Here is a 25,433-nt window from a genome sequence, read left to right as displayed (position 1 = left end):
TTCCCACATTTCTGTTTTCTGCTTTAATATGCTGCACGTGCAGTCCATGAGCAAATACCGTCATTTTAGTGTTTCCTGATTTAAGACTCAAGAAAGCTTCACCAAGAAAAATCAGTTGAACGAAGAAATAAAGCAAAGACTTTGGCTTCCACACTACAAACCTGGAGGCCAATAACAACTCCACCACCACCACCTCTACGCTGCTTAGAAAGAACTGAAAATACAGCTGTACAGAGGTTTTTTTTTTAATATTTCTGCTGGATGGAATCCTATTTGATGTTGTTAAGCTTTGATGACATACCCCAATGACTTGCTTGGAAAAAATCCATTTAGCAAGCTTGCAAATCATGCTGCTTCAATGCTGCGGGTGCCCATGAGAAAGGTGCATTTTCAATCACAAAGGCTGTAGAGACAAAATGGAACTTGGAGACATTGACAGATGAACTCCCTATCACGGCTTGGCTGTGTTCGCACAACATGTGCTTACCATTTCAAGCTCTGGAAAACTATTTGCAGGAATGTGAAAGCAAAGACTAGATGCAAAAGTAAGAAATAGTAAAAATATATAAATTTCTAGAAGATGCTTTTTTTTTTTCCATTTCAAATGGGGAGTCTGATTTAAAAAGAAGTAGTAGGAAAAAATGCACAGAGGGACCTGAACAGACTGGACAACTGGGCGGTGAAAAACCTCATGCAATTCAACAAGGCCAAGTGCAAGGTCCTGCACCTGGGGAGGAATAACCCCAGACACCAGTATAGGCTGGGGACTGACCTTGTGGAGAGCAGCTCTGCAGAGAAAGACCTGGGTGTCATGGTGGATGATAAGTTGACCATGAGGCAGCAGTGTGCCCTCGTGGCCAAGAAGGCCAATGGGATCCTGGGGCGCGTTAAGAAGAGCGTCTCCAGCAGGTCGAGGGAGGTGATCCTGCCCCTCTACTCAGCCCTGGTGAGGCCGCATCTGGAGTACTGTGTCCAGTTCTGGGCTCCACAGTACAAGAGGGATGTGGAGCTGCTGGAGAGAGTCCAGTGCAGGGCTACGAGGATGATCAGGGGCCTGGAACATCTGCCCTATGAGGAGAGGCTGAGGGAGCTGGGCCTGTTCAGCCTGGAGAAGAGAAGGCTGAGAGGGGATCTAATCAGTGTCTATAAGTACCTCAAGGGAGGGAGTGCAGAGGATGGTGCTGGTCTCTTTTTACTGGTGGCCACTGACAGAACTAGAGGTAATGGCCACAAACTGAAGCACCAAAAGTTCCACAGGAACTTAAGGAAAAATTTCTTCCCAGTGAGGGTGACAGAGCACTGGAACAGGCTGCCCAGAGAGGTTGTAGAGTCTCCTTCTCTGGAGATCTTCAAAACCCGCTTGGATGCAGTCCTGTGCCACGTGCTCTAGGTGACCCTGTGTGTGCAGGGGGGTTGGACTAGATGATCTCTAGAGGTCCCTTCCAACCTTAAGCATTCTGTGATGCTTTAACTTGTTCCTAGGATTAGAAATACTTGCTTGCAATACGATCTATGCACAAGGTGGCAGAATTATAGAGGTCTACTTATCACGTAGCACATCCCATGGGCACAGTGTAATCCCTACCAGCATCACATCTTTGAACCACACTGCCAAGCTTCCAAATGCTTCCAAAAAGACCTACCGGTCACGTCAAGTTGGAAGACAGCATAAACCTGTGTCAAACTGCATCCCTCTATAGGGGGTTTTGAAAACAGTCTTGACTAGGCATTTTCTGATCTATTTGCTTAAAAGCTCAGCTGATTTCTGTAGGAGTCAGTCAGTGACAATGACAACATCTTCAAGCTAAATGCATTTGTTCCCAAAAAGTGAATTAGAGAAACATGTGTTGATCTCAGCATTGCTGAAAGTAAAACTTGATGCAGATATTTTCCCAGTACAACAAGACAACCTCTCCCACTGTCCAGGATTGTCTCATTGCTTCCTTCTCCTCTCTCCTTGTCTGCATGTCCATCTGTTGTCTCATGTCTTCGACTTACTTTGTCAGCTGGCTGGAGCAGAAACATCCTCAGTTCTGTTGCTATACTCTGTTTAGCAAAGCACAGCTCTGATCTGGGCCTACAGCTCTGGGCACAAGAGCAGCACAGCTCATTTGCTATTTGCACTGCAACAAAGAGGACCTAAATTATAGATTAGCACCACAAAAAAACTAGCAGATTCACAAAGCCCTCAGAACTTAGTTTCGGGAAGGTTTCCTCTTGCAGCACAGCTAGTTTAAGAAGGTCTTGTTCTCCCAACTGCATTTCATTCTCCTGTCAGTTGTTCCAGTGCATCTCTTTAATGCTATGATGTAGCAAACTGATGCAGGTTAAAAAAAAAAAAAAACCCAGATATCTCCATTTGACCAGAAAAAGGTTGCTATTTTTTAAACCATTAACCATGTCAATAACTTGATTTACAGTACCATTCCACAGAGAGCTGCATCAGCACAACCAAGCAGATAGATGGTGACAAGCCACCAGCAGCAGAGAACATCTATAGCTTTAAACTAGAGAAATTGTTCATAAAATTGTATGTTCAAAACCAACTCTCATTAATGCTGCCTCATCTGCACCTTAAGTGATGTTGTGCTCTACATGAAGCCTGTCACATTTTTATCCCCCTACACACACACTAATCTACTTTCTACATGTCTGCCAGAACAGACAAGAATACAACTCTATAATGTGCTAAAGAGACTGTTTATAAAATTGAATTCTGTGGATATTACTGACCTTGAATAGTTCAAGCTCTCTCTTGTTCCATTTATCCTTGTAGATTCTGCAGACAAATCATCTGAACCTTGTAGTCAATGAGACCAAAATAAAAGCCAGGGGAGTTTCTAATCTTTCTCTATTAAGGAGTAATGAAATCAGCGCAGGCTCCATAAAATAAGAGTAATGGAAACGGTTCACAGTTAGGAGTATCTGAAACAACAAAGTGCCTCTCATTAGGTGACACAGTGAAGCTGTGGCAAACAGTTTCATGACAACAAAGTAGAAGTCAAGCAAAAAGGACTATATTTTTCTTAGCTTTTGAGAGATGACTTTGAGCTATCTGTCTTTGAAAGTGCCACACGGTCTCGGATTTTCCAGAGATATCCCATGAGAAGTTGGACTGGATGAGGAACAGAGCAAAAGTTGAGTTTGCCCTTCTTGAAAAGACCACATCAACCTGATTCAAGCAATGAAAGAACTAAGCAGTTCTTTGGAGAGCAGTAACGGTGTGTTTGGACACTCTTGATGCTAAATTATTACCATTATTACCATGGTATTTCTGTGCTTCTGAGGGCTGAGACTGCAGCAGTTAAATCCTTCTCATGAGAAGGAGGGATTTACATAAAGCAAATGCAAGCAAATAACTTTATGCCTACAACCTCTCACTGAGACATGTTTCAAGATGGGAAACATCTTTAGGGAAACAAACATCAAAACGCTGACAAATTCTTGTAATCATTACAAAAACAAATGTGTCTTACAACAATACAAACCCTGATGGTCTTTTCTACATACAATTTTGAACTACTGTCCTATTGTGCTAGCAGTCTTCTAAAGATGAACAAGCTCTGAAAGTATTTTAAAAGAACAATTTTCTTGCAAATCCTGGTTTCAAATATATTTTCTTTTTGGTTCTCCATTTTGACAGTATTGACACTATGCTGAGCCAATTTTTTTTTCTCCAACAGGGAGGAAAATTTTACCATGCATTTTAAGAGGTCACTTCCATATTAATTTGTACATACAATAAATAGACTTCACCTTTATTGACTTAAGTTTGCAATAATTCTGATGGTGTATTTTATTTATTTAAAAATATTTTATATATTCACAAATAGAATAATTGCCTAAATTTACAATCATAATTATATCAAAGTTATTTGAAAAAAAAAAGGAGAAAATAAGCAGTATGAAAAGATGGATATTTTCATGAAACACCCAGACTATCATACTAAGCATACAAAATATACTAGTGATAAAATCTTCAGACAGCAACTATCATATGAAGCCATAAGCTTTAAAATGTATCTGCCCCTGAAGAATCTGAATCCCCGTGTATACTGCTGATGCTTCTAGTCTGGTTATCCATATTCATGGCAGGCAGCTTCACTGACACCTTTGCTGCAGAAAGAGGTGAATTTAAATGCAGGACATCATCCCTTCCTAAAATAAAAACAGAATAAAACACATTATTTGCAGTCCACTACTTACATCATTTAACCTTATGTGATTCATCTTCACACTGTGCCACTTTCTGGAAACATAAAGTCACGGACGCCCTTGCTGTCCAAAATCAGCATGTGGCAATATCTTAGAGGCACAGCTCGGAGGCTGCTCTTTTATCCTCCACAGTCCTCTTTATCAGACAAGAAAGGGACAAATATCTGAGAATATATAACATAACCATTTACATGCAAACACACCACACGTGCACATACACATGCACATATATATTTATCATCTCTAATAAGCATAAAATTGCTTCAAACACGTACGGATGTTTTCCATGGAAAAGAAACGAGATATTGCAGACACTAACAGTATTTCTAAATTCCATCCAAATGTGCATGTCTTTTTCCACTAAAATCCTTGGCAAACATTAAAGTTCCTGTACCACATGTATCTACATACAATTATAAAAAACCAAATCAATGCAATTGAAGCTATTGGCTATATGTGTTGCAGAGAAATGCACCCTATCAGTGATCCAGCTGCCCAAAACCCAAGGCAGAAGTTGCTTTAGCTCTTTCCTATTATAGGGCTGTTTTTCCATCTTGCTTCCCTGAGAAGTGACAGGGTGTTGCTAATTCTTGTAGTTCATCTCCCTTCTTCCATTCTGCAACAAACACCAGAGAAAATGCATCAAGGCTCCCCACAGGAGATGCAGCTTGCAGAACCTTACAAACCACATTCATCTTCCACCAAGCCCGAGGTGGCACCTCGACGTTCTCCATTCTTGCCATCTCAGCCTTCTGAAGGGCTGTGGGGACTCTCCTGGGGACAAGTCTACGCAGAGCCCAGCTGCCTTGGTAATTAAAATCCTAGTTTCTCAATGGAAAAAAAAGAGTAGGTTTTCTTTTACCCCGGTTAATTATCTACTATGTCACCATAGTAGTAACCCGCTTTCATCTGACTTGTAGCAAAGCACACTTCAAGTGACTAATTAAAACAACAAAAAGACATCTGCTAATATAAAATTTCATACAGTGTTTGTCATGCGAAGACAGCTGCCAACTGCCTGGGAAGTCAAAAATAAATGAGGCCAAAGACAGTAAATCCAGTACACGGAGCAACTTGTGCCAGCTAAGCCTCTCGCGTCTCGGGAAGGCAGAGCTCTGTAGAAATAGGAAGAGCACAGGGACAATTTTTGTGTCCCCAGGGAATCAACACACACGTTTTGCAGGATTCGAGGGCTACAGTTTCACTGGCCTCTCCTCACTATTTGTACAGCCTTCTCCACTCCCCACCAAAGCCCCTCCACCACGCACAGCTGCCCAAGTTTGCGTTGGCAAATCTCACGCACCATCAGCACACACGAGAAATTCTGCATCTTCTGAACATTATTCAAAAGCACATTTATGGTAACATCCCAAAGATGTGCAAACAACATGTGCGTTTTGTTTTTCCAGAAGTGCTCCCATAAACTTAGTCTGTAACCACGTCTGCAGGATTAAAATAGGTTACTCAGAATGGGAACAGAAGAATAACATATACATTTATTTGGTTGGAAGTGAAGCTGACACACAGTGAAGATATGAACATGTAATGCCCAAGGAAACTCTGTAAATCACCCTTGACACCAAAGCAAACCATTGCATACTCATTGGCACTATATGTAGCTTGATGCTATCGAAGCTTTACTTTGTTAATAATTTCCACAGTCCTGCCACACTCCATGATGTCATTGTTTCAACAGCTGTTTTCAGGTTTAAAAAAAGAAAAGGAAAAAAAAAAAAAAAAGGAATGTTTCCTGATCCCAAAGGTCTCTACTAACTTCCCAAGTATTTGAATGCGGGGTGCTGAAAGACCATAGCATACCAGTCTACATTCCTCCTAACACTTACTCTAATATTAATTTCACAGACAAGCTACAGTTCAATTGTCTGTTGGACATAAAATGCGAAAAGCAGAAAGAAATCAACAGAATAATTCCATCTACCTGCTCTATAGAAAAGTTACCTGGCAATGGATTATCCAATTACCCTTAAAAATCAACTTAAAAAGTATCCAGCGTAGACACTTAAAATGGAGTCTGAAGTCTTCAACTTTGTTAGAAGCACAAAGAAAACATAAAACCTAGATTTTCAGCATTTTAACTGTAAAAATTTATGGATATCCTATTTCAGCTCCACAGGAGATTTTGCTTCATGACTGCAAGTTTCCAGGACAGGAGGTTCCTAGTCCTGGAACTCTACCCAGGCCCAAAGATGCAGCTATTAAGTTACTCTCACATCTGCCCTACCATTATCACCTCTTGCTTAATCTAATCCTTGGCAGGTATACAGGGCATACATTTTAAGACATATTCATCTATACATCCAGAGATGCCTATGGGAATACATGCACAAACACAAGCACATAGGTTGAGATGCTTGTACTCATGCTCACATATATGCTATAAAGCATGCATATTTTTTGTATTTACTGATGTTTGTATCTGACTCTGGCTGTTCATCCTAACAGTGTTTGTATAGTCCTTGCCCAGCTCCTCCTTTACAAATTTGATATTCCATTTTACTTCCAACACCAAGTGATTTTCCCCTTAAAGATTAAACTTCTCAGCTGCAAATACTCAATGATGCTTATAACCAAAACAAAGTAGAAAATTCCCTCATTCCATAAAGCAGAGCTGAGCAGGGAGATGGGTAGTCTTCTCAGCTTTTTTTTTCCCCCTTCTTTAGAAGTTCTGGAAGTACTCAGAACAATTTTGCCATCATCTACTTAGCTGTATTTATAAAATTTCTCCTTGTTAAAATCCAATAAATGCAACTTGCGACCTCAGCCGACCTCCATTTCTCCAAATTCATAGTCACCCTCTAATAGAATACGTTCATATAAACTGTGAAAACTGACACCCTTAATAAGTGCATAAGGGTCCTTGACTGGTAGAAACTCAACAATGACTGAAAACATCTTGGCGACCTGCTGATGGAAAAGGTCAGATTTCAGATTAGGAATTTTTCCTGTGCTTGGCAATCTATAACAAATTCATGTACAGTACTAAATTTCCAGATCTTTGTTTAATAGCAACATAAAAATTAATGGTGTGTCAACCATCCGGTGACCTGTGAAAAGAGTTTTTCTCCGAGAGGTACCGTCACACAGAGAGTATGTTATATACAAGTGTATTGCAAATGTGTGCCAAATGGAAAAGGAATTAAACACACTGAAGGGAGGTTTGGTTACTAATACCATATGGCAACAATAAGAACAAAGAAAAATGTCTAAACCTTTCTTTTTTATTTTTGTTCTATTTGGCAAAATAAAAAGACTAAACAAGTCTGATTTTTAAGCCAAATAGAAAACATGTGCTTTAACTTCTTTAAGCCAGTGTTTGTACATTAAGTAAAACCTCTATTTTTAATCTATCAGGAGATAAACCAGAACCATAACCTTGTTGGTGAAATGAGCTATCTCTGAAGACATATGTGCCTCAATAAATAGGGAGAGGTTTGCAGGATCATGGCCCAGGTTATTGTTTCAGTATAAAAGCACCATAATTACTATAATTACCAATGGATTACTTCCTAAAATTTAAAAACAACCATCACCCCTAGCAACCCTCCCTCTCCTCTCTCATAATCTAATGTAAAAGATAAAGCAGCTAACTTCTAGAGTATGAATAAGCTTCCAAGCATCTGTAAAAAAAAAAAAAAAAAAAAAAAAAAAAAACCTTTAATACAATACTCTTATTCCCTCAACAGCAAGGGTGGACATGCTTGGCTTGTTTCTTCCTCTGCCAGATTCCAGCTGCTTCATTTTGCTTATTACTAACTTCAAAGTTTCACATGCTGTCCTGTCCCAACAAATAACTTGCCCCAGATGCCACTATCTCAAGTGCTCAGAGCACTGGGGATAGCACAGCACCTGATCTATAACTCAGCATTGTATAAACCTTTGAAGACAGTGCCTTCAGTTTTTTTTCTTTTGTCTGTCATTCTCCCATTTTGCCTTTTCTTGCATTAAAAAAAAATACAAGTTGTATATCTGAGATATAACAAGGACCTTTAGCAGGGAGAGTTGCAGAACTTCCTGCAACGATGGCTGTAGGTAGAAGAACACCTATGAGCCCACAAGTGACCAAAGCACAACCAACAGGAACACTCTATCTGTTACCCTTACCTGTAAGGGGAGATGTGAGATGCATATTCGTGCCAACATGCGGCTGATCTGTGTCTCCACGGATATCTGTATGGCATGAAAAAAATAAAAAAGTTTTTAAAAAAAGAAGGTTTAATGTCTTGTTACACAGACAAATCATCAAGCAGAAAAACACAAGCAGCAGCAGCATTTTCCTACAAATCAAAACTACTCCAGACTCTCTGGGCTAGCATACGTTGATAAGAAACAGCCGTATTTTGATGTAAGCAACTCCAAAGGCTAAACTAAAAAGAGAAAATACACTGCAAATCAGTCATGTTACTAATTATAAGAAACAATGTTTCCAGTTCAAATTCATGTCTGGCTACGGAGCCTGTGCACTGTCTGCATAACTAAATGCTCCTGCAGTTTAGTGGCCTACACGGTTGAAACTTGGTAAGGAATGGAGCTGGCCTGGTCTCAGGACGGTAAAGAATACACCATTCTCAGAAATGAAATTTCTCTAATAAGCCCATCATTTGGGCAAATTTACTCTCCCTTTCTCACTGTGTAAGGGCATTGGTTAGTGCTAGGCCCCAGCTCCAGCACTGACCTCTGGCTTCCACCAGGACAGACACATAAAGCACAAGAGAACAAGGTGCTCTGCAAGGACACACAGTTCTAGCCTCAAAATCCAAAACCAGACCTGCCCATGACTTCGTGACAACAGCAAAGCCCAACCGAATCCACATTTCTAGGGCTGAATTACATGAAACGGATGGATTTTCAATTAAAACACATCAGTAGTTTTGTAAAAATGGACTGATAGCTGCAGGATTTGAGCCAGAAGCGCCTGGATCTAAAAGCATGAGCCTGCTGCTCGAGCTGAAAAAACAATTCCATTCTCAAAAGCTCCAGCCAACTCATAAACCCGCCATAGCCACCAAAGGGACAGAAAGCTCTGTAGCACGAGCTTAATTAAGGTTTCCACCTAGGCTTTTCGCGTGGCACAACCTACTTATGGGAGCTTCCCACACAAACACACAGAAAAGAAACACGCAGCCCCTCACAGCTTCCTTCCGGTGGTTTGGGTAAAGCCCAGTGCATATCTTAGCTGTAAATATTTTTAAAAAGAAAATAAATTCCGATCCCTCGTCAGTGAGGGAGTGTGGGGGACAGGCTAAGCAGCTAACAGATTTTTCAAAGCAGGACACTTGAGAATGACTTTTCCTCCTCTCGAGTCCGAGTTCAAGGTTCGGTGGTTTTCCAAAACACATTATATTCCCACCAATAGCAACACTAAACAGAACAAATGCTAGGAATACATAAAACAAAGCAGACCCAGATTTTTCAAAATCCTAATGCAGTTTTAAGAGACCAGTAGGGAAGGGCAAACAGAAAGCGGCTCCAAAAACATCCAGGAACGAGATTTCAGAGTTTACTAAATAAATATTTCCTTTCAGTGACTAAAATCTCCTCTGCCCCTTTAGACCTGGCGTATCTGGCTCTGCAGACCTTCTCTTTGCCAAACAGTTCAATTTCCTGGCCACACTTCATCCTGCTGTTTCCCAGAAAATCTCTTCCAAAAGAAGTGCAATCATCTTTCCAAAGAACTGCAATAATTATGAATAAGACATAGCAGAAGTCCCTTTGAATATTCCTTGCAGAAGCCTGGGATTTTCCAAAGTGGATTTGCTTGTTGCTTGATTGCAACCATTTTCCCTGACAGAAATTAGAGGAGAGGTCTGCAAGAAGCCCTGAAAGAGCAGGTTTTACTTGAAGTTAAAGGAAGTCAATGAGCAAAACAGAGGAGTCGGGCCCAAAATCGCTGAAAAATGCCAGGAAAATGTGCAATTGTGGAGGGAGGTATGGGTGGACGAGGGAGTAACTAGCTGGCAACCGTCTCTAAATGCACAGGAGAGCCTAGGTAAACAGTTGGTGGAATCATGAAAATTTGACAGGTGATAATTAGGAAGCTGCGCATTTCATTGTGTATTTAATATTTAATTTCTCCCTATTTATTCAGTAAAAATAAATACCTCCTACACACCGATTCTCAGTTCCTGCAAAATCTAACAGGCAATTGGGTAGCAAGGCCATTTTAAAGTATGACTGCATTAAAAAATATAGAGATAGAGAGATGTTATTCAACTTTGTTAATCACACCTTCATGTTTGGGGATCCAAAGAACATTTTAATGTGAGCATCCGAAGGAAAATAATGAAACCCAAAAAGAAAATGGACACTAGCAGGAATTCACATTCAGTTCTGGTATAATTAAATGATGCAGAATCATTCACCACAACCCCAGCAGCAGGACTGGCTCCGCTGACACCTTGCATTTTTACACAATAACTGCAGTAATAAAATCTCCAGTTTACTACATCATACCACAGGGCTAGGCATTACAGCATGCATATCCTACAAGCAGCAAGTGCAAATCAAAGCATCTTTTTAATTCTTAAGAATCACGTCATGTTTTCATTTTAATCAAACACAAGTAATTTCCACAAGTAATTAAGGTTAAATTAAATAACATTTCACAATAAATTAGGTTTACTATAGGTTTGAAAGTGAAGGTCTTACCAATTCACACTTAAAATGAAGATGGGTGCAAGTGAGCGAATTCCCCAAGTAAATTGTATTGTTTTACATGCTATAGTGGCCAGGAAATGCAGTGGATTGATCTAGCGCCCTTTCCTGCCTCACAATTTCCGCTCAAATCTATCTATCTGGCCTATGCAGTGGAATTACCAACAACATGATGGCTATTATGCAGTTTTATAATGACAATATAATTTTTACAATGACCATCTCTACTCATCAGACACCTGTAGTGAAGTTTGCACCGTACCTGCTCACTAACCATCATGTGCAATCTGGTTCCACTGATTCCCCAGCTGCATTACTATTAAAAAATACATTCTGTTGGGGGTGCAAGAGGACAATATTCAAAGAATCAGCATAAGAAATTATAAGCTACTTAATATCCCTTAAAAGGCTGATGGAAGACCATGACACAGCTATATCTCAAACACCCAAGAGATTTCCTGGGCTCCAGCTGTTACAGCAGTCCTGCTCCAGGCAAAGACTTTGGGATGGACAACAGGAGGAAAAGGGAAAACTTTCGCCAAGTCACTGTTCACACACAATGACATTACTGAATGTATTCCTATAATAAAAAATTATGAAAGATATTCTCCGAATTCAAAGTGAATCAATTAACAGCTGTTCTTCCACATGACCACAAACAAAAAGGCTAAAATTTCTCTTCTGAATAATTATTCACAAAATTTTATGTATTTGTTGTGAAGGTTTTTACTTAATTCTTCCAAGCTCATGGGATTCCCCCACATGGAAACAATTTGCCAAGATGCCTATTACTGTATTAGCATTACAAAAATCCATCATGTTAAAATACCTGTACTTTTAGTACGATTATGCAAATTTTAATTATACTTTTTAAAAGGAGTAGTATGAATGTTTTCCCCAGGAAAACAAACCCAAACTGAACAAAACCAGTTGACATTTTTCAGTGATGCTCTCTAATAAACACTGGGACATTTCTACATAAGTTTCTAGCACTTGAAAATAAGTCTCTTTTAACAAGCTTGTCAAGTCCTTTGTAAAACAGCAGATGATCACCACTAAAGGCCTTACTATTCATACGTATCAGTCAAATTTGAAGAAAATGTATATTGCGAAAAAGCAATTCTAGGAAATGTGAGCAGGCAAATAATGTCCTTAGGGAGCCTAGAAGGAATATCATAGGAGTTAATATACATAAGCAAGCATCCATTTTAAAAACGTCTTTACACAAAATGTCTTTACAGGCAGATCTGGGGGAGACAGCTGATCTGCAGATATTCAGATCCTCATCTGGCAAAGGCCCCCTAAGCCCTCGCTTGGAAAGGGTGCCCAGTGTAGCCTGTGTGGTGACAAGTAAGGCTGTCTCCACAGTTTGATGGCTGCAACCACAGGCTTAGAAGGGTTAATAGCAACTCTGTGTTTTCTGCTGTGCTATTTTAAAGTTTGTTCAAACCTAAAACATTTAAACTTCGTGCAACAAGGGAGTAAGCATTCCTCCTTCAAAAAGACAAGAATATTGTTCTTTCCTATGAGAAAAAAACAGAAAGAAATTCTTTTGTAATACTCAGGTGAATTTAACAGTAAAAACTCAAATAGCTCTACTCATTACAATTCATGAGCTGCAGAAACAGCTCTTGCTTAAAGATTCTGCTCTTACTCTGCTCTTACTCTACACCTATGCTACCAAGTGCACACGACATCACCTTCTCAATTATCTCGTGTGGACATTGTTACTTATTTTAATGTGACACTCACCTCTGGCTCTACCGGCTGCTGTAACGAGCAGGAAAAACACCACAAGTCTCCACTAAGCACTGCTGTGACTCCTAAAGGTCCCTCTGCTTATCAATGGCTCCTAAACAGCTACAGTAAAACCTGCAAATACTGTCAGCAATGCAAGAGCTGCTGAATGCAACCTGTGCTCCTGAGCACACACTCGGCCTCTGAATTTGGGGTGTTGTTCAGGGCTTAAGGAAAGGCCATCCCATGAAATCAGCCCAGGAAAATCACTAGCACTGGACACTGAGTGGCCTAGAGCAAATGCAAGCTAAATATGGAGGCTTCTTGAGAAAGCAGGTGAGTATTAAAGTCTAAATTTGTTAACTTGCTGTAAGGTGTGTCTATGCAATCCTAATATTGAACAGACTCACTAAGTAATCTCAATGAGGAATAATCAAGTTTTAAAGTGTCTCATGGGATTTAATGACTCACCAGTACTTTACCTGAAGCAAATTCGTTCACGTTACATACATGCACACACATACACACACACACTTTCACATTTGGGATATCACGGTACGTATTGGATAAATGAATTCTTTTTTGCAGTTCCTACAGAGTCAAAAAAACAGCAGAAATTTTAAATGCATTATCCATTATTTTCTTTCACTCTCTCTGCCTCTCATGCATGGCATACACACACACACACACACACACACCCTACACATGAAAAGTCATTCCATAATTCATTTAGAATTCAACACATGGATACAAATTTGGGAATACGCTTGTCCATATCATGTTTCTGTCACTGTGTGGTATATGGCTCCAAGACCTCCACAAGATCAGAAGGGAAGAAGCACTTAAAGCTTATCTTTCTTTAGGCAAGAAAACATTTGAACATCACTGTTACTTGATGCAGTGTTGTCGGCGGGGTTGGTTAATCTGTAAGAGACAGAATGTGCACGTGGCAACATCCCTTGGATCGGGATCGTCTCCCACAACAGAGAAAGCCCAGCAGAAACCGGCCTGGATCACGCCTGGTGCCTCTCAGTGCTTCTGCAATGCAAACAGCAATACAGTTTTACTGTCCAAACTGCAGTATAGTCTTTCTGTAACCTGGACAGAGTGAACTATCCAATCCTTCGCTGCTTCATTAGGAGAAAAATACACAGATTAATGCAAACTCGCTGTTCATTGCTTTGTATTTTTAGGTTGCTGTTTTGAGCAAGGTACAGTAGTAGCCAAAGTAGTAGCCATAGCTACCTTTACTTCCAGGGAACAGTAAAGTTTCCTGGAAGCTGAAAGCATATTCTAAATCTGATAAGAAAAGCCCTCATTAAGAATCATTTGCTTGTTTAATTTTCCCTTATTGGGCTTTAATGTACCATAGCAAGTGAACGGAAAGTTAGCAATAACAACAGCGCCTTGACTACCTGGCCCTTGTTTTGTACTCACTAATGAGTTAGAGGAACACGTAACTGCCTCTAGATACAGGAAGCGGCTGGAAAATAAAACTAACCAATCATATAAACTAAAACAAGAGCTTTAAAGATTTCTTTTTCTGCTGAACACAGAGTTCAACAAAAAATGTATTCTGTTCACTGTACACACGACACCAGTGGGAATAAGAGCCAGTTCAAGTTCTAAGTTACCATTACTCGGGTAATAGCTTCAAGCTGCAAGGCACAGCTGTATGGGCCCAGCCAGACAGGCTATCACAGCAATGCTTTGATAGCATGGGGCCCTTAAGTGTCAGGATATAGAAAAGGCAGCAGTTGTTGGCTGTGAAAACAGTCTGATACAAACCAGATGGGGACTTACTTGATGGGCAACACAAAGGAAAACAATTGGCTCATTCACCAAAGTCAGGCCACTGCCCCAGAGAATTAACAGAAGACAATAACAGTCAAGCGGAGTTGATGCAAACAAGAAACAGCCATGTGGTTATGGTTTAAGGAATTGTTGCTCCTCAGACTAAACATAAAGTTTTGATTTCTAATTCTTAGATTCATTAATTTCAGTCTCGTTTACAAGCCCCCTCTTCCTCCAAAGTCTTCCGTATAATTCATTTATGTAACACCGGCCTTCACACACCTACTTAAACGTGAAAAAAAAAAATTACATATCAAAGGAGGGGGTGCATTAATCTAATGTTTCCTGAAGAACGCCAAGACAACAGACAACTTTCTGAACTGTGTCAGACCAACATTACACACATAGGGCACACGGTGTGTTGTTGAAAACACTAACCCTGAAACATTTGCATGAGTATGGCAATATGCTTATTTAATATGCAATATTTAAAATGAATAAAACCAAGTAGGTCACATGCTGTGTTACTGGATTGCAAATGCCTTCCAGTTCTGCGCAGAGAACAGTTTTAGTTTTTTTATTTTAGAGTTGTTTTGTTTTTGTTTTACTGTTTTGGAAGCAAACTTCAGATTTATTATGTATATAGTCTTGTTTGCTGGGCTACAGCAAAAATTCTATTAAAACAGCTATTATCAAACTGTTTGGGAAGAACAATCAAGAGTTGGCTATTTCTGCCATAACTCAAAAAATCCCCCAAACATTCATTTTAGAAGCATGCTTGCAGCAGATTATGGTCCAAAATCTTAATTGCTCTTGCTGTTTTATTACAGGAAATATAAAAGTGACATGTGCAAAGGTATTTTGATTACAAATTACTTACAGAGATTGCACAATAAGTCAGACCTCTAAGGGCCTTCTGCAATTTCACTCTCAGACTAGAAACATCTGAATTTGCCTCGCATGCACTTCGAAACATTCGGCCTGGTGAGCGCTGCCCTGCAGCGATCCTCAGGACTGCACAGACAGCACAGGCTGAAGGACTTGGGATGCTCAGACCAGCGTGTCTGCAAGGGCCGCGTCGTGCCGACATCCTGGAAGCGTTTTGGTCCTGGCATCAGCCTCAGGCCGACACAGCCTGTTCCCTGGGCTTCCCCGCTTCCAGAGGCTGCGTGATCATCCAGTCATGGATTGTGTTGCATGATGTAAACTCACCCTAAAAACATCACTTGGATCTATGTGGTGCAGGCATAAGCAAGCAGACTTGCAAAAGAGCTGAGTTGAAGTGCATTGAGAGCTGGGTTGGGTGCATTCAAAAAAACCACCAAACACTGTAGGTAGAAAACTAAGGTTTTGCTTCAGTTTCCTGCCCAAAGTTTTTTGTTTTGCCATAAGTTGTTTTGTGCCACAGACACAAAATGCTAAGGTGGTGGTTGTACAGTGCAACCTGCCAGAGCTGAAACATCTCATCAGCAGAATCGAGGCTCATTTCCAAAAGCAGAGCCAAATTCTGAAATCCTCCAAAGAAGCAGCAGGTTGTCACATTGTAGGGAAGAGGAGTTTGCCTGCAGCACTGCCATTATTCATCTTGCATATTGTGCATATCATGGTCAGAATACATGTTTTCTACACAGCCAAAATGATGGTTTCAGTCTCCTCTCTAGGCTGTTTCTCAAAGATTACAAATTTTGGGGATGGGACGGCCTTTATCAGGCCTTAGTCTCCAAGCCACTCACTGTGTCAGTCTTACATTTAAAAGCAGATGAGAGAGGAGCAAGAAAATCTCTTCAAATCCCAGGAAACTCCACTGGTTCTACTTTGCACAAATAGCTTTAGACAACGCCACTGAAATGACCCATCCAGAAAGGGCTGTATTTAAATGGCATGGGGAAGGCATAGACTGACCACCCAGTGAAGTGAGGATTCCCAACAGGAAACCATTCCTCCTCTGCTCTTTTTTCTATCAGGAAGGAAGCTTCATCTTCGGAAACGAGCGTTCCCTGTGAGCGTTTGCATGTCTCCAGGATCCGTTCCAGTTACTGAAATTGGAATGTGCGCTTTGAAGAAGTTAATCGTGTATTTACACTGCAGCTCAAACTAGTAAATATTTCCCATTCATAATTTTGATTTACGGAGCAGGGCACAATGGCAGCTGTTAAGTAAATAAAACAATGTTCTCAGGATCCGTAATTATGGTCTTAGGAATATAAAAACAAATAAAAATTAAAAAGGCAGGAATTAAGTAACTGCCAGCAAATTCCAAGCATTTTATTTCTTTTGAAGATACGACAGCCTGAGAAGGGACAGAAACTGCAACTGCTTCAATGTTTCTAAACAAATGCAAATCTACTGAAGCCTTGCAATATGTACAGTGCATAAAATGCAGCCATACTATACAAGCTTGAGGTTATTACTTTACTGTAACCACTTGGGTTAAGTTGGGGGTCAGTGGGTCAGCCCACATTAAGTCTACCCTGCTTTGATTGTATAATTTTGAGCCAAAACATAAATGTAATTCTAACAGACTGTGTGGTCTGAGATGCACATTTTTATTGTTTGCATATGGTTGATGATTATTACTTTGTATTATAGTTACAGGCTTATCTGACATTAAAAAGGAAAAGAATGAACAGAAAGTCAGAGTCATGCCATACACTAAGAATAAGCTACCTCAAAGTATTAAGAAAAAAATGCAGTTTAGGGAACTATTAAATATTTTGTGTCATACTCAACTTTCTCTCAAAAGCAGTTCTTGTTGCTCTAAAAGCAAAAGATGTTTCAGATTATAGAAGGAAAACAATTTCTAAACAATAAGAGATACACCTAGAAAACCTTGGTATAGATTTAGAACTTCTGCATTTTTTTCCTGACCGACAGCAGTCATGATAGAAAACAGAACACAGTAGTTCATAGACAAAACATAACCCATCTCCATCATTTACTACTCTTCCTTGCAAACAGCTATCAAGAAGCATATTTTAAGTATATTTTCTTATTTCAGAGAGGAGAATTTGTTGCATTTTACTTTCAAAATTTAGTTGTATAGGAGATAAAGTCTTTAATTAAGTCTTATCCTTGCACATGTTATTCAACACCGTTTGAAAAAAAAAAAATCCCATATGCAAACTGAGAAATGAACAGGTCACACATTACAACTTGCTTCAGTTATCTTTAGTTATCAGCTCTTACCCTATTTTAGGAAAGAATCTACTTCAGCAGACTGCATTTTCTCAAAAACCAACATGCTATCAAAGAGTAACATGACAATTATTTTACATAGTATCCCTAATTTGGAAAGCATCCTAGACAGCACTTAATCTATGTTCTTTTGTCTTGTTCAAACATTTTCTGGGCACACAGTTAAGAAATGAAGAAAATGGGCACTGGAAAGCCACACACACATTTCATTATATGCAGTCCTTTTATCAATGTATTTAGAAGAAGTTTCTAGAAAAAAAGCCTGGCCTCCATTCAACACACAAAGTAGGAGGTCTGCTGACTCCTAAAGGATCTAGGAAAACAAGCAAATAAAATACTTCAGAACTACACCAATCATGAAAAGGAAAAATCACCTTTAAATTAAGCCCTTTCACAGTTTAATAAGCAGAAGAGTTTAAAAAAAAATGTTACTATTTGACTGTAGACACCAATCATCTAATTATCCATCTTTACTAGATTATTAAACTTTATTAATAACTTCACAGCTATGCATCAGTTGTGCCAGCAGAACAAAAACTTTAAGGTTTCAAAAAGGGAAGGAGACCAGGTTAATAGCTGGGAATGCCAGCAATTATAAATCCCCCACCCCCCTTTATAAAAGGGATTTTTGGGGTCATGATAGCCAGAATCTGTGGATTATTCACCCCTGTATTGAGCTATACCCTCTCTTCCTGGTCATTTCTCTCCCACCAGCCACCCCATGTGCAACAGCTGGGTCCTTTCGGGTTTAGATGGGGCTTGGAAAGCTGAGCTGAGAGCTCTTCAAGGGGAAGGAAGGCACAAGGGTGCCCAGCTGCCTCTGCCAAGGATGGTCACAACCTGCACAGACAGGACAGGCAGAGGCGGCTCATTCCGTTGCTTTGCTCTCAGAAATACGCAAGGCCCCGAATTATAAAGGGCAACATCTGCTTTCTATGACAACCAGAAGAGGAAAAATAAAACAAACCCAGCGCATTTTCAAGACAGAAAGCTTATTATTCTTACATACTTCTACACATTTCTATTATTCCTACACGTCCTACGACTGTGCTATAAATGTTTCTGCAGGTTGAAAGGTATGTTTGTAATACTTCTTGTCTACACCTGTGGCCATACAGCATCTAGGCAGTGGGCAACCAGCATCCAAAAACCCCAGGCTTCCTTTTCTGCTACTGATGCCTTCTATAAGAGAAATAAAACTGGCATATGAAAAAAAGAAAAAAAGAGGCCTATTTAAATGATTGTTTATCCCAGCAAGGATTATCAACATCTTAAAAGATCCTACTGTGCATGTGTCAATTGCAGGACTCAGGAGCAGGTCTAGCAGGGAGAGCTGGAAAGGTTAATGCCAACTTCAGGTGATACTGATGTAGCAGGCTGCAAACTAGAGTGACAAGGAGAAGGGCATCTGATGCTCCACGCTGCCTGTGGAGGCTGTAATCTCTGGTAGAGGCTGCACTGCACACCTGGACGCAGCAACTGCAACCGCGCGCTGGGCTGAACAAGGAGAGGACGACGCCGTTCCTCACGGCAGATCGTGTTATAATGACACACTGAGATGCACCATTTATAACAACTAGGCACCTCATTCTAAATTCATTTGCTTTCACTATTAAAGAGTATGCCTAAGGAAGAATAAGACCACAAAAATGTAATGCCCCTATGCAATGTTATGGCAGCAGAAGATGGCATCTGAAGGGACTTGAGATTCAAGTACACATATACACGTGAGTAGCAGGTTCAGAACAACCTATAGCAACCACCATAACCTACTGCAACACAGAGGCCACGGAACAGCTAAGGACACTTACTTTCTAGATGCACATAATTTCTTTCTTATTAAGCCATGGGCACAGAGCCGTGGAACCACTAATTTGTGAGGACTTCTCCCTCCAGAGAAAAACCTAACTGGAAACAGCCCTCAGGCTGATTAAGTATGTGGGGAGTCTCTGTCCTTAAGTAGCTTGCCCAAGCCCATTAATTTTTTTTTTGTGTGTGTGTCCCCCATTTACACACGCAATGCATGCCTGAAAGGGGAAAGCAGGTCAGCCTAGGCCGCCCGCTACCATCCGCTTCTATTCAGAGTCACTCAAGATCAGTGCCAGTGGGATCGATGCCCATTTAGGGGGATTATTGTGTATGTTTATTTTTTTTGCTCTTTACAATGAAGTCAAGAGCAATTACTGTAAGTTTGTAAAAGTGCACACAAATCATAATACACAATACAAAGCTGCTTTAGTCAGATCTTAGCATGTTTAGTAATCCTGCACATGCTGTGAGAAAGACTGTTTTGGCACGACGATTTGGTAGATTGGTGAGGAATGTCTGGGAGATGCTGGACTGTATTTGATACTTGCCATCAAGAGCGTATCCTATTTGCAATGCACAGCAACCCCAGCTGCTTCAATCTTGTTATTGTGTTGAAAGTGTTATCTCCTGCCTTCCAAAAAGTGACTGTACTCACATCCAGCATGGAGCAGAAGCTGATCATCACCTGGACTGTACAAGGGAAGCCTGAACAGATATAAAGTACTACAGGTTTGCTGAGGTAGTGTAAAGCACCACTTGCACAAACACCAAAGACCAAAAGGAGAGGTTCTCTGCCTATGCACCTATCGCACACGGAAAAAGCCTCAGGACAGTCAGAACTGTCTCAGCAACACTCCAGCAGCCAGCAAGAGCTGAGCTGTATCCCTCAGTGCCGTTTTGGGAGGCACACAGCAATAAGAGACCCAATTCTCAAATAGATAATCTCAAGAGGGGAAGAAAGCTGCTAGGTAAGTAAAAACTTGATGCATATGCCTCAAAGAAGAGGACCTTGTAATGGGTGGTGTGGAACAGGTCTCCAGACGAGGATGACTTCTTCCCGAGTATAGCAGGCACTATGAAATCCTCTGGTCACGTCCATGCTTTCCCTATGCATAAAGTATTTTTTAATTATGCATTTCTCTGCTCATTTGGATTTTGATTAAGACACATGCTTTCTAATATATGGGCTGTCATGTAATTGCTGTGGTCACACATGCAGAAAGCAAGAGAAAAAAAAAAAACGAGAATCAGCGTTCCAAACCATTTTGATCACCTAGAAGTCTATGGCTACTTGTGAAAAAAGAAAATTTCTGTGGGAAACACAGCTTTGCATTTCCTAAATAATCAGAATATAAATCAAAAAATAGATCAGAAGCAAGAGTTCTGAAGAAATGAAAAAATACATAAACCTCTACAGGACAAACATTTGTTTGTAAAATACTATAATTACATCTATTGACTTCATGACTTCTGTTTCCAAGATATTCCCTTAGAAAGCAGTCATACCCAAAGACCACTACAGGCTAAACAAATATAAGAATATTTCACAGCATAGGTTATGATGGTAATCTGTCTACAGTGTGAAATAGCTCTGGTTTGTTTTGCTCACTGCAATTTCCAGTATGGTTCAGACCATCTTTAGCAAAAGTCCAGAGTGAAATTCAGTCCAAAAAAAGAAACATCAGGATATTAAAGCACAAGTAAACTTTCAGCAAAATAGTTAAGAGCTCGAACAAGAAATTCCAGTTCCAAGAAAGAGAAAAAAAAATACAGACCTTTAGCCTTATCCTAATCTTCTTCCTTCCTATTAAAGCATCTGTTAGATATTTGCCTCATGCCACAATAGTTAGGGAAAAAAAATCTAAGAGTAATTTCTGGCTAAGGAAGAGACACAAAAGAAATTCTTAGTTATAGCTGTATTTTCAGTATTTCAGTTTTCAGCACAGTGTAATACCAATGTGAACAAAGAACAAGCTCATTTTCAGTATAAAATTGGAACTCTGAAAGTTTTATTTTTATACAGTTTAAGGGCTTCTTGCTCCCTTATTCTTTTATTGCACAAATCATCTCCTCCCACAAGCAGTTGTGCAATCTCTCTGAGGCAACGAAGCCAATCACTTAGTCTCCCAGCATTACTTTCTCATGTACTTACAGCTGCCTGAAGATAATTCAGTAACTGAAGATAAAAAGGAATTATGATCATTAAGTTGTGCTCTCCAGGTCAAATTTTGAGAGTCTGCACTGTAGAGAAATAATTAAATGAAGATATATCTACCCCTTGGTTCTGAGCTGCTTGTATTAAAGTTTAAAAATGCTCTGCAGTCAAGCATTGCCACCTGTTCTTTCATTTTAAGTATTTCAAATTATGCTAATGGAAACCTGAAAAATGCTTGCATTCTGGAAATATGTACATTCACCAACCACCACAATTATTATCATATTAAATTTATGAAGAAATATGAAAAAATGGAATAAAGATTAAAGGGTATTATAAAGCCAAAAACATTTCTGCATGCATATTATATGCTACAAATATATATGTTTTCAAACCACTGTCTCCACTATGTCTAGAGAAAGCACACATTTCAATTAATAATGCATTCAGGCTTTATTTTCAGTTGTAGCTTTCAGGAGACATTACCCTTTCAGGCCTGATATTGTAACAGTCCTACTGAACTTCAGTTTTCATTAGACGACATCAATCAGCTTGCTTTCAGTAAAAACACATGTTCCGTGTAGACCACAAAAATTCTTAAAACACAAATGAAAGCTCTATCATTCATATATATATATATATACACACACATACATATACACACACACAGTCATGTATATATTTTTCATATATATTTATAAGAGATGAATCCGATCTTGTCATTTATTTATCAGTTTTTTTAATTCACGTGCAATTCCAAGTCCAAAGTACTACGTCTTTTCTCCTGCCACCCTAAAGTCTCACTTCAGCTGGCTTAGTAAGCAGTGCAGTTGCCTGCAAGCAGTACTGTATAGCTATACTATGCAATAACTGTTGCTTAACCCATACATGCTTAGCATGTTGCAAGTTCTCATTTTTCTTCCCCATGATTCTTATTGATTTTTATCCTCAATTTTTTTGCCGTTTTAAGTTTGAGGTGGTGAAGCTTATGTAGACAAGACCTTCTGGTTAAGACTGACAGACTGTTGTTTCCATTTCCAAACACTTTTGATTTTTATTGGCTCATTAAATATGTATACTACGAATGAGGTTTAAATTATCCTGCTATATAAATCATTCTTTTTTTGTTCCTCGCAAAGAGCAAAAACTGCTGCCATCTTGTGGTTAAACATTCTGGTGTGACACACAGACACTTGGACTGCACCCAAATACCTTGTATTACAGCAGTGATTTTGAGCAGAGTTGGGAGGATGAGAGAAGAGATTCTGGAAAATAATACAATTAGAAAAAAAAAAAAAGAAAGAAGTTATTGTACTTCATTTCCAACCCTCTCTATCTTCCTACTCAATGATTCAGGCTGGAAGTGCTGTCTTGTTAAAGCTGAGGTGCAAGAACATGAGCTACAGTGCTAAGAAGAGTATCTGCTCCTCCACTTTGCTCCTTCCCTCTGGTGCTTGATGGGAAATAGTGGGGAGGAAGATAAGGAAATTCCCACAAGTACTAAGAAAAACTGCTCTTAAACTGGAACAGGTAAATTATTCGGGAAGGCAGTTCTGCCTCCATTTTTTCTCCCCCTATTTAGAGGCTATATATAATTTACTGGAAATTCAATTTTCCTAGACAGTTTGGATTTTGTGAACCCCAAGGAAAAACGTGATTCTTCCCATTAGAGAAAGATTCATTTCAATACTTTCTACCCATATCAAAAAATGGGGGCTAACTCTTTAACAAAAATTAATAAATGAAGCCTTTACATAGCAGCTTTAAAACAATTATTGATAAGCGCCTCTACCACAAAACACGTTCATGCACAAACCTAAGGGTTGACACTTCATTTCTGTAAGCTCTTCTACTACACAGAAGCCAAGTATTACATTATTCATAACTTTCTTCTTTATTTGTAGACCATGGTTCAGAGTTCCATGACCATAACATTGGCCCGGGGCTTTTCTTTCTGCTTACAAATAGTTGAAGTGAAATAGTTCCATCAGAATTATAATTCAATTAGATGTCTTTAAAAAGTAAATGGAAGAAGTTCAAAGAATTATTTATGAAACGATCTTGAAGGAAAGAGTTGTCTATACTTGGGTGGATAAATGATAATTGCATATATTACAGACATGCAGACATCTAGATTCCTGTTCTTAGCATTTAATATTAAAACTGCTACATATCTCATTCACCACCTCCATAAACTTACCATCTCCTAACACAATTGAGTATGGCAATAATATGTACAGACCTTGTTATTCCCACACTAACTTGAACCACAGTAAATACAGAATACTCTGACTCTCATGCAATATCATTCATACTTTTAACCTTGTTAAACAACCTCGAAAAATGGCACAGCGGTGCACAGACACTACACAGCACCCTTCGGAAAAGAAAAATCAGCATCTGTAACACATTAGCTAGAAGCCCATCTCAAACCATTGCAACACAGCAAACGCTCTTTTCTTTTCACATTTGCACAACCTTAACTTTGCATTATGATCTGTCACCTCTTCTCTACTACCCCTGCATTTTCTCATGTGTATGAACCACTGCAATCTACCAGCACATTATGAATACTTATTTGCTGAACAGCTTTCTATGATGCAATTACAATTCAGTTAACTGCATAATATGCATATTGTAAAGCTCCTGGCAAATAAAAATTTGAATAAATACTTAATTGCAAGGATTCTGCTAAGTTGTGTACAGCCAGATACAGCACAAACTCTTTGAGCACACCCCAATGAGATCATAACTCTGCTGATTTACAAATACTGTACATACCCATTAAAGCTTCAGCGAATATGGTAGTAATAAAAACAGAATGCCAAAAATTGCAAGTTTATTGTGAATGAGTATAGAACAAAACTTCAAAGCAATGTGCTTAACTGAAAGAACTGTATTTACTCAGTGACATTGGCTTACCTTCTTGCTGCATCTCTTCACACTTAGCTCTCACATGAATAACTCGGGGTCTCACAGGTTCAACTTCTGCAGCTCCTTGGCTTCCTTCCTATGTCATAGATTAAAAACATGTTAAAAATATGATTTTTGATTTAGAAACACAGTAAAATTACATGGCGGCTCAGGAAACATTCAAACATTCATTAAAGCACATGCTTTTGTTCTACCCCCTTTCAACTTCAAAAGCATTCAGACCTGAATTACCCTATTGCAACTCTGCTTCCTCTAGACTAACATCCTGGGAGCTGTAGGGATGAAAAAGTGCCATTCAGACCTAAGGCACAACAGACTCAACTCCTACTCAAAGAATGTGGCAGGAAGATTTTTCTTCTTTTTTCTCCATACTAATAGCCAGGATTTCCCCAATCCTCCTGGACTAAAAAGAACTGAAAGGGGAAAAAAACAGGACATAAATTGGAAACCCATGACAAGTAAATCATCTATTTCCTTGATCATGTTTTTAAAATTATTTTTATCTCTTCAAGAAACTCTTTTCAGGACCTGTATCTTCCACAATGCCTGTCATAAAGCAGTTCCTTGGGAACAACACACACCCTGCCTGTTAAAAAGGAAGACATCACATTTGTCAAATACTTTTTTGCCTTAGGACGTTTACTGTTCAGGACAGAAATTGTGGCACGATGACAGTCCAGTACAACACACACACACACACAGGAGCTATGAGAAGTGCACCACCAGGTCTCAGAAACCTGTAAGGCTTCAACAGTCTCAAACTTGATTTTGTCAGTTATTCTGTTGGTTCTATAGATGCATATGTGCTTTTTAGTCAAGCTTTTTAGAGGAAGAGGAACACTAGAAGGGTCATACATTTCTGTATATCACGCAGCATTTGAAGCCTAAGAAGCACTGCTATATGACTTTCAAGAAAATTATA

At 39.5% G+C, this 25,433-nt stretch overlaps 1 protein-coding gene across 1 annotated transcript in view; it reads right to left on the bottom strand.

The window, feature by feature from the left end:
- Nucleotides 1–3,833: 3,833 nt before the first annotated feature.
- KIAA0586 (KIAA0586 ortholog) overlaps nt 3,834–25,433 on the bottom strand; it is a 61,993-nt gene continuing 40,393 nt past the window's right edge. Inside the window, exons 30-32 of the mRNA XM_088539259.1 lie at nt 24,500–24,587; nt 8,338–8,403; nt 3,834–4,158 (exon numbers count right to left, since the gene is read on the bottom strand). Coding sequence (XP_088395385.1) covers nt 4,013–4,158; nt 8,338–8,403; nt 24,500–24,587 — 300 coding nt within the window. The 3' untranslated portion in view covers nt 3,834–4,012. The remainder of the gene's footprint in view (nt 4,159–8,337; nt 8,404–24,499; nt 24,588–25,433) is intronic.

Source organism: Tinamus guttatus, unplaced genomic scaffold (assembly GCF_059628265.1).
Source record: "Tinamus guttatus ecotype Peru unplaced genomic scaffold, ASM5962826v1 Tinamus_guttatus_pri_ptg000048l, whole genome shotgun sequence".
NCBI lineage: Eukaryota > Metazoa > Chordata > Aves > Tinamiformes > Tinamidae > Tinamus > Tinamus guttatus.
The sequence above is the reverse complement of the archived record's forward strand: the minus strand, read 5'-3'. Positions and strand labels throughout refer to the sequence as shown.